This window comes from Scyliorhinus canicula, chromosome 19, assembly GCF_902713615.1.
Source record: "Scyliorhinus canicula chromosome 19, sScyCan1.1, whole genome shotgun sequence".
NCBI lineage: Eukaryota > Metazoa > Chordata > Chondrichthyes > Carcharhiniformes > Scyliorhinidae > Scyliorhinus > Scyliorhinus canicula.
Genome location: NC_052164.1, coordinates 44768306 through 44778663, shown reverse-complemented (window position 1 = coordinate 44778663; position 10358 = coordinate 44768306). Strand labels below are relative to the sequence as shown.

At 39.9% G+C, this 10358-nt stretch overlaps 1 protein-coding gene across 2 annotated transcripts in view; it reads right to left on the bottom strand.

Annotated features, from left to right (window-relative positions):
- Window positions 1-4440: 4440 nt before the first annotated feature.
- Window positions 4441-10358, bottom strand: part of gosr2 (golgi SNAP receptor complex member 2) — an 87734-nt gene continuing 81816 nt past the window's right edge. For both annotated transcript variants that reach the window (XM_038779864.1, XM_038779863.1), the window contains one exon: window positions 4441-5843. In XM_038779864.1, the coding sequence (XP_038635792.1) occupies window positions 5682-5843 (162 nt within the window). In that variant the 3' untranslated portion in view covers window positions 4441-5681. The remainder of the gene's footprint in view (window positions 5844-10358) is intronic.

Here is a 10358-nt window from a genome sequence, read left to right as displayed (position 1 = left end):
AGCAACTCTGGAAAGCGGTCATCAGGATTGTCACGGTCAGAGCGAGTTTATGTCAAGGTGTGCATTGCTGATGATAATCTTACCCATGAAAACTATTGTTAGAAAGGACTCCTGATCTACCCTGCATGAATAAAAATTGTAGAACTGTGTAATTATGTAGTGCCACATTTGTGTGGGGAGTGCTGCCCCTGCTTGTGGCTGCATAAGATGCATCTTTATTGTAGAATGTTTAAAGTGAAATTTACCTTTTTTGCATGAATATTATTTGCTTGCTAATTAATGTTTAATTTGTGTTGGTTCTGATTAGTGTTAAAACTAAAAGCCACAACCAGCAAAATCTTGTTGGTGATTTCTTCATTTGGGGATCATTCAGTAAATTAAATTTAGTTTTTTGGTTATTTATTGACCTGAAACTGTTTCGCCCGTCATTGACACTGCCAGATCTGCTGAGTATTTCCAGCACTTTTAAAATTTTAGTTAGACCCCCGCTTCCCTCAACAGATCCTTGTTGAATGTCCTTCATTAATCCTCTCAGCAGTGATTTGTATCCTCTCTCAGAATTGTTTCCAAGAAATTGTCCATTGGCTAAATTAATAATCTTTATTAGTGTCACAAGTAGGCTTACATTAACACTGCAATGAAGTTACTGTGAAAATCCCCTAGTCACCACACCAAGGCCCCTGTTCGAGTACACAGGGAGAATTCAGAATGTCCAATTCACCTTACAAGCACATCTTTTGGGACTTGTGGGAGGAAACCGGAGCACCCGGAGGAAACCCATGCAGATACAAGAACATGCAGACTCTGCAGTGACCCAAGCCAGGAAAGGAACCCAGGTCCCTGGTGCTGTGAAGCAACAGTGGTAACCACAGCTACTGTGCCATCAATTAGACTGATTGGCCGATTATGACTTGATCTATTCCGTCTTCCCTTTTGAAACAATGATATGTTAGCCATCCTCCAATCCTATGGCCGATACCTGTCGCCAAAGAGGAATGGAAAATGGTGGTCAGGGCCTCTGTTACTTCTTGCGAGCCTGATGATTTATCCACATTCAAGGATGTTAAATGCCTTACTATTTCCTCCCTATATTTATTCCATCCAATTATTTCACATTCTTCCTGAATTGCAATGTCTGCTTCATCCCTCTCTTTTGTGAAAACTGATGTATTCATTAAGAATTTTGATCATATCATCTGGCTCTGCAAACAAGTCTGTAACTGGGCTACATTTTCTTTGGTGTATTCTCTATGTATTTATAAAACATATTGGGGTTGTCCATGATCTTACTTGCTGATATTTTTTCATGCCCTCTCTTTGCTTTCCTAATATCTTTTTAAATTTTACTCTTGCATTTTCAACACTCCTTGAGGCTTTCTGAAGCATTGAGTTCTAGACATCTGGCATAAGACTTGTTTCTTTGCCTTACCCATTCTACATGCTCTCTCCATGGTCTGGATTTGAGACTCCCACATATTTTCTTTTTGGGTACATATTTATTCTGAACCCCCTTTCCTTGAATACTTCCTACTGCTCAAAATCTGATTTACCTTCAATTAGCTGCTTCCAGTCCACTTTTACCAAATCACATCTCTGGTAAAGGTGGCCTTTTCCCAAGTTAAAACTTGGTCTATTCAACTGAAACATGATCACTACCACCAAAATATTCTCCCACAGATACAGCTTCCACCAAGTCTAAAACAGCTCCTTCACGTCGGGCTTGTAGAGGATCTGATGAATGCATTTTCAGAATTCTGAACACGCTGTACCTTTACACTGAATATACCCAAGTTAATCTTTGCAGAAATCACAAACAGCAAAGTCAACAAAGAAATCATAGGGTAAAACTGCACTGAAATGAATTTTGAGCTTTTGGCTTTGAGAAACTTGTATTATATCTTATATTTGCTCTAGCTTTCAGAATAATTTCAAGCGTCACCTCTATTGGAACCTTTCAGTTTGACTGATACATTTTCAGATAGCAGTATTGCGCATTTCCCAGGTCAGGCACATTATTACAATTGTCCATGTGATAGGGTGGTTAGAAGGTCACACCACAGAGCGTTGCTCACTCAGAGCATATTAGAAACTGTGCTGTGATCAATCTGATTGCTTCTGACCATCCAATAAATTGTGGGGCCAGGAATTTCTGACACATACTATTGAATAGTCCTGATTGTCATAGAAGCAGGAGGTGATTGTTAAAATGGACAGTGATTTTGCTTCCTTTCAACCGAATAAATGAATTGAGTTGTGGTTTAGAGAGTTGTTCACAAGATTGTATCCTGCAGGGAATGGTTATGAGCAATGAATGATGCGCCTCGTTGTCTTTTCTCACTCTATCTGTACATGAATATGTACCTACACAAAAATATAATGAATTCATTCTTTTATTCAATCCTGCAGATTTTAATATTAGGAAGATCCATTAAGATGATGAGAGACCCACTTCCATGGCGGCACGATAGCACACTGGTTAGCACTCGTGCCTCACAGCATCAGGGTCCCAGGATCAATTCCAGTCTTGGGACACTGTGTGGAGTTGCACCTTCTCCTCATGTCTGTGTAAGTTTCCTACAGGTGGTTTTCTCTCACAGTCCAAAAATGTGCAGATTAAGTGGATTAGCCATCATAAATTGCTCCTTAGCATCTAAAGATTAGATGGGGTTACAGGGTTGCCGAGATAGGCGGGAGAGTGAGCCTAGGTAGGGTGCTCATTCGGAAGGTCGGCACAGACTCGATAGACCGAATGGCCTCCTTCTGCACTGTAGGTATTCTGTGATTCTATGACCACCGATGGAGACGAATTTGAAATAAACTATCTGCAATTACGTTGGAAACTTAATTGGAAATAAAAGGAAGCAGCACAACACCCAAGACTCCCACCAGGAGCTTCACGACAACTCATCACCAGATCCCAATCTTTAGTGACAGAGAATATCGCAACACTGAATTTCAAATAATTTAGAGTTGATATTTTAGATGCTGCAAATGCACCGGGTTACAGTTTCCAGCTCACTTAGCAATAATAAGAGTCTGAAAAGACAAAAGTCCCATATCCAACTTGGTACACAGTCCATCGAAACGTAGTTCAGTTATTGAGATGAAACGATTTTTAAGAACAGAATGTTTGCATTCACATAACCCGAAGGAGAAGTGATCCAGAGAATGAGAAAACGAAGTTAAAGGAATCACCAAATTTGATTTGTCAAGGTGACAGATACGCAAGCATCATTTGTGGCAGTTCAAAGCATGCTTATTTGCAAAATTAATCTAGGGCATGGCAATGGAAAGATTTTCAAGGCAAATGTTCCCGTGCTTCAGGCTACTGGATCACCTGAGCGGTAGTGAACACAGGAAAAGTGGGTGGAAAGTGCACAGACTCCGACTGGAGTTGGCCTACTTTAGACAAAAAAATTAAGATAAGCTTCCATATGGCTGTCCACTCCTCCCAGCCTAACTTCCTGTATATTCTCACAGTCCAGGCAATCTGATTATCCCAGGCACAGAAAGAGGAATGCCTGCCCCCTAAGATTTGGATTTAAATCTACATCATATTCAAAACCTATCGAGTTGGAAAGACAGGATTCACAGTCTGATGGACAGAATATCAACATAAATTAAGGGCAGCACGGTGGCCTAGTGGTTAGCACAACCGCCTCACGGCGCTGAGGTCCCAGGTTCGAATCCCGGCCCTGGGTCACTGTCTGTGTGGAGTTTGCACATTCTCCCCGTGTCTGCGTGGGTTTCGCCCCCACAACCCAAAAATGTGCAGAGTAGGTGGATTGGCCACACTAAATTGCCCCTTAATTGGAAAAAATAATTGGGTAATCTAAATTTAAAAAAAAATAAAAACAAAAAAAAAAAACAAAAAAAAAAAACATAAATTAGGCGTACACATATAGGTGGTAGTGGTAGCATTAAATCATTAAAATTATAGGTATGCACAGTCACAAGTCAAACCATTTCTAGAGCCATTCGATCACAGGACATGCATGAAAATATGTATCTTAACAGTTAGAAATTAGAAGCTTTGGACTTAAATAGATTTACAGGAGTCTCTGAATAATGATGCCTGAACAGAGGTTATTTTAATGTTTCTATAATGTAATTTGAGGTCAGTCTACATTGAGAATGACAAGGGGCGGTACGGTGGCATAGTGGTTAGCACTGCTGTCCCACGGAGAAGGGCTCGATCCTGGCCCCGGGTCACTGTCCGTGTGGAGTTTGCACATTCTCCCCGTGCCTGCATGGGTCTCACCCCACAACCCAAAGATGTGCAGAGTAGATGGATTGGCTACGCTAAGTTGCGCCTTATTTGGAAAATAATTGAGCACTGTAACTTGATTTTAAAAAAAGAGATTGACAAGTACAGTCCCTTTAAGCATCAGCCAAAGACAAGAACATTGAACTCAACACAAAAGAGCAGTGAGGCAGGGGGGAAGCAATTTAGTTTCTTTTTATTAAGAGTACAACAGCTACTTTTCAGTTATTCCAGAGTATCCTGCAGGCTAACAGTTAATACTGTGGAACATGATCACACAGTCTGATGAACAGAGATCATACAAGTTATCCCAAACAATAACAATTCACATCACATCTACTTTCTCAAAATCCACTCTCTACTGTTGCAGGCACACTAAAAAACATTTCTCACCTTCACAGTGAATTGTGATGATACCTGGGCACCATCTAAACTGAATAAGTAAAAAGTAGTTTGTCGCTTTATAATAAATAGAGGCTCAAACAACAAGAGTAGAATCCTTCATCAGAGGACTGTGTTCTTTGTAAGTCCAACTCCTGTTTCTCCCAAGTCTGTGATTTTGTTTTTGTTGAAAACTATCTTTGGATAAATAGTTACAGGCAGGAGTAGACGACCTTGTGTACTGAACTCTCAACGCTGTCAGGAATCCACCATTAGGTGGCGAGTGTGGGTGGCCTGGCTTCACTCATCCTCAAGAGTTTCTCACTGACCATGTGGCAAACCACTCTCAAGTCAACAGCTGCCTCTGAAGCATGGCTGGAATCAGGAACTTGTTCTCCAGGGAATTGTGGGCTCAACAGTGGCGGAGAGGGATTGTGCAAACCCAGGCAACTAGCCATCACCTGAAGCACTGGGTTGCGGCATTTGTCAGGGGAAGTATAGAAACCAGGTTTTAATGACTGAAATGGTTAAGGAGTGTTATTGAAAAATGCTTTTTCTGAAATGGTCATCTCGGACACCAGGAATTACTTGATTTTCTTCCCAAAGAGAAGACGGGGTGGGGAAAGAGGCGAGGGACAATTACTATAAAGTGGTTTCCTGGCAACACACTCAAATCAGCTATATCAAATATATGCTTCTTAAGTGAAGGTAAAGGTTTCTCATCGTCCAGGTACCACAAAACTAAAATGATTTGAATCCAGCATTGTAATTATTAAAATTAGCATTATTAGCCTTCATCAAATCTTTGATCGTAGGATTCTATCCGAAACAATTGGAAGCATTATTACAAATTGTGTGGAGCTTTTCATCCAGTCTGGCAGTCTAGATTTCATTCATTAATTTTGAATAGCATTTGGGGGAGGAGTGGGTTGGGGAGGTGGGGGGCAGAAGTCTGAAAGCAATGAGTCAGAAAAAACTTGGGCAGTCTTTTTGTGGAAATATCTATTCTTTTCCTGAAGCAGAGTCCTCCATCTACTCATGTCAAGTACTTAACTGCCAAAACCATGATGATGCAGGTGAGCACCATTCCACCAATCATGATGAACTTATCCTGGAAGGCCCGTTTCTCAATGAGACGCATCACAGTATTTGACATTCCCAGCATATTTGCCACATCCAGAATCTTCTTTTGTGCTCCCTGCAATGATGGACAAATTATTAGACAAAGTGCACCACAAGACAGAAAAATATAGAGTACAACTGCAAAACCGTCACAATAGCCTGAGAAAGAGACCATTTTAAACACCCAAATTAGAAAAATTAATTATTCATTAATTATTTTATTGATATAAAAGTTCCCATGGCATTGTTTTGAAGAACAATTGCCCTCAGTGTCCTGCCCAATATTTATCCCATAACCAAAGTCCTGGAAAAGAATATTTACCTGGTCATTATCACATTGCTGATTATGGGACTTCATGGAGTGTAAACTGGCTGTCTCATTTCCTACATTACAACAGTGACCAAATTTTCCTTCCCAACAGCCTCAACCACCTCAAAGAACCAATGCAGCAGATTCATAGGTTCCCCTCCTAGTCACACACCATCCCAACTTCAAAATCTCTGTTCTTTCACTGTTTTGGAATGCTCTCTGTAACAGCAAAGCAGGGTTCAAGTAGTGATTCAACGAAGCTCTTCATCACCGCCTTTCAAGTGGAATTAAAAATATGCTGGTCTTGCCAACGACGCTCACATCCATGGTGAAGTTTTAAAAAATAATGTCCTGAGGTCCTGTAAGGTGCAATGTCAATGTTGAAAGTACAGAAGACTCATTGGTCAGTAGAATTACTCTGGCAGCAAAAGTTACAAAAGCTGACCATTCATAACCATAAGGTGATACCTAAAACCATCAATGATTTTGGCTCACCATCACCTTCTCAAGGGCAATTAGAGATGAGCAATAATTTCTAGATTTGTCAACAAAGTCCACATCACATAAAATAATAAAAACAACTAGCATAACAAATCAATTTACCATTGGTTTTACTGCTGTCTAAGGCCTGTACTGGCTGAACATTTGCTTAATTAGAATCAGTCAATGCACTTTAAAGTAATCAATTGCTTAAAGTGTCTTTTCATGTTTAAAATCAATCACGATATGAATAACACTATAATAATTACCTGAAGAGATTCTTACATTCTATCACTGGAGGCACTGTGGTACCACTGACAGAAGTAATTATTATGTGACAATTTTACATATTGCAGTGCAACAAGTTTACATAGACAGCTTGACAAAGTAACCAGATTCTAAATGTTAGCTCCGTTCCCACTCCACAGATGCTGTCAGACCTACTGAGATTGTCCAACAATTTCTGTTTTTGTCACATATGCAAATCCCATTATGAATGTGCAATTTATAATGGAAACATAAAAAAATAAGGAGAGAACTTATGATTCTAAAATGAAAATAGAATATCAGCATGTTTGGTCCTATTATACCTTGGCATATAACCCCATTCCAACTGAAGATTAATTACACTTGGCCTTGACTCAATGCGCTACACCACAGAAGACTGACGAATGACTGAATAATGAAAAAAAATACACACACAAATATGTATAATGTGTCTGGACAACAGCATACTTCAAAAACCAAGCAGTCCCGTGATGCAAAGCGAAGTTTGGAAATATTTGGGAGACCTATCAGGCCTCGTTGAGGAAAAACTGTCAAAGACAATGGAAAATGGGATCACTACACTAAAAGCTAGATTTTTACTTATCACTCACATAGCCAAAAGTAGAACTAATTGTGTTAAAAAGGTTTTTTTGGTAGGTTACAGCATGGTCAATGGAGTAACACCATGGTGGCTTAATGACAAAATTGTGTTTTATAAGATATTAGGCACGGTGGGGAGAGAACCTGATGCTGTGGACAAGATTCAGGTTGAAACAGGCTCTGGGATCCAGTTGGTCAGAGTTTGGGGTTATGAATGTTTGAAGAGATGGTATGTAGTCCTGCGATTTGATGGGTCAAATGTTTTTTTTAAACAATTTTTAAAATAGATTCTTTGCAATTTACTTTTTTTGAAAGGGGACCAATAAAGAAACTGCCCAGTTAAAAGTATTATATGTAAAGCAATTTATATGTGACAGTCATTTTTTCTCATGTTACCAAAACTGCCCTCAATTTGTTTCTATTAACTCGAGAGTCAAGATTCAATTCAGTATACAAGCATATGAAATGCTTCAGTAATTCACATCTATTAGATTGTTTCAGTTATCAGCGGAATCACATTATATTATAAGGTCATTGAGGAAATCAATTTGCAAACTTCCTGATGTTAAAACTAATTCTGGCAAATCTTCATTCACTCCTGCGGAGGTTCAATTATAGAACTCTGCACCCATATCAACATAAAACTATCGCCAAATCTGCATAGATTTAAAGCAAACAATACTGTCAATTCTTCCCACAGCAGAAATGTACAATCGTGGGTTGGCATAAATTATAATCTGAAACACTCAAATACCCAGACGTAGATAAATACAAGGCTGTGCATATTGGATAAGGAACCAGGTACACAAGATGAAAGGCCAGAATAGCAAAGGTGGCTAAGTATCTGGGTTTGATTATTGACCACCAAGGCCAGTGATTTATCTTATATTTGAGATATTTTAAACACAATTACAGTGTACTCAAGAAGCAAATTGGTAGCTGTCGCAAAACACTTACTAGACTGGAAATATCCAGTTGTATGAAGCAGTTCTCAATACATTTCAATGACATTTGATTAAAAGCCGAAACATGTTATTCCAGGATTGTGGAGATCACTGTTTAGGCCACGTTGTTGAATTCATAGGCTTGTGCATTTGAGTGCAATCCTTCCAAAATTACAAAGGTACATTGAAGACTGTGGGAAAGAATTGCAAGCCCTAAAGTGTGAAGAGACGTAAACAAAGCAGAACTTGTTTTTAATGAAGAAAAGGCTGATAGGACTGAGGCTGTAGATGGGAGGAAGCTATTTGACTCAGACTGTGACATAAGTTCACCAAAAAGGGCTCAAGTGAGATCTTGAAAGTTTTCAGCTGATCAAAGAGAACAAGCACGGATTTATTAGAACGGCGTGCCCGATGAACTTGGATTGAATTTTTTTTGAAGAGCGAAAAATGGAATGTCTATGGATTTTAATCATGGAGACTTGCAGAAGGCACTTAATGAAGTCTCTCATAAGAGAGACTGTTTGGTAAAGTTAAAGCTCATGAAATTGAAGGAAAAACATTTACTTGGTTAGTAAACTGGCGGAGCAGACAGAGCCAAAGCAGGATGCGCCCAGTAGTGTCCTGCAAGGATCCTCAACTATTTACCATATTTATTAAATATTTAAATGATGGGATAGAAGCTCACGTATCCAGGTTTACCAAAGACATAAAGATAGCTGGCATCGTCAGCAGTGTAGACAGAACCATAAAATTACAAGCAATATTAACAGATTAAGCAAAGGGATTTCAATATGGTAAATAGGAGGTCAGCTACGTTGGTCCTAAAAGAGGACAGACCAGAGCACTTTCTAAATGGTGAAAAGTTAAAACAATGGGGGTGCAAAGAAACTTGGAAATAGAAATTTATGGATGATTAAAGTGCCATTGACAAGTACAGAAAATAATCAAAAATGTTAATGGAATGCTAACTTTTATACCTGGAAGACGAGGACACCAGGATTGGGTGGGTTGTCATACGAGCAAAGGAAAGGACAGGCTAGGTTTGTATCCACTGGAGTTCAGAAGACTAAGAGGTGACTTGATTGACACATACAAGATTCTGAGAAGTCTTGACAGGGTCAATGTGGAGAGAATGTTCCCTCTTGTGGGAGAATCTAGTACAAGGGACCAGTGTTTAAACATAAGGGGTCACCCATTTAGGACAGCAATGAGGAATTTCTTTCTCTCAGAGGGTTGAGTCTTTGGAGCACTCTTCCTCAAAAGGTGGTGGGAGTAGAGTCTATGACTATTTCCAAGGTAGTGACAGATAGGTTCTTGATAAGGGAGTAAAAGTCTACCGTAGTGGGAATATAGGACGGAATTCTCCGACCCCCCGCAGGGTCGGGGAAATCGCCCGGGGCCAGCGTAAATCCCGCCCCCACCGATCGGCGTGCCCCCCGCGGCGATTCTCCAGCCCGCGATGGGCCGAAGTTCCGCCGCTGACAGGACAAAGGACAATTGTGTACACAAATAACTAACTGGGAGAATGATGTGGAGAATGATGTGGATTCACCTGAAGAAGGAGCCGTGCTCCGAAAGCTCGTGTTTGAAACAAACCTGTTGGACTTTAACCTGGTGTTGTAAGACTTCTTACTAACTGGGAGAAAGCCCACTTCAATGGGGAGGGAATGGATCTGGACAGAATTAATTGGAGTCAAATGTTAGCATGAAACCTGCAGTTGATCAATGGCTCTCTTCAAATAAGACATTGTTCAGGCAGTCAAGGTATATTCCCAAAAGGAGTTCCCTGGATGACAAAAGAGATAGAGATTAAGATTAAAAAGAAAATGTGTGCTTATGGCAGGAGTCAAGAGAGAAACAGGCTGAATATTGAAGGGCCATAGGGGAAGTGGAAGTGCAAATAAGTGAAGTTAAGGAGTATGAAAGAGACTGGCAGCTAACACAAAAGGAAATTTCAAAATCTTCTATCAACATATAAATCATAAAAGGC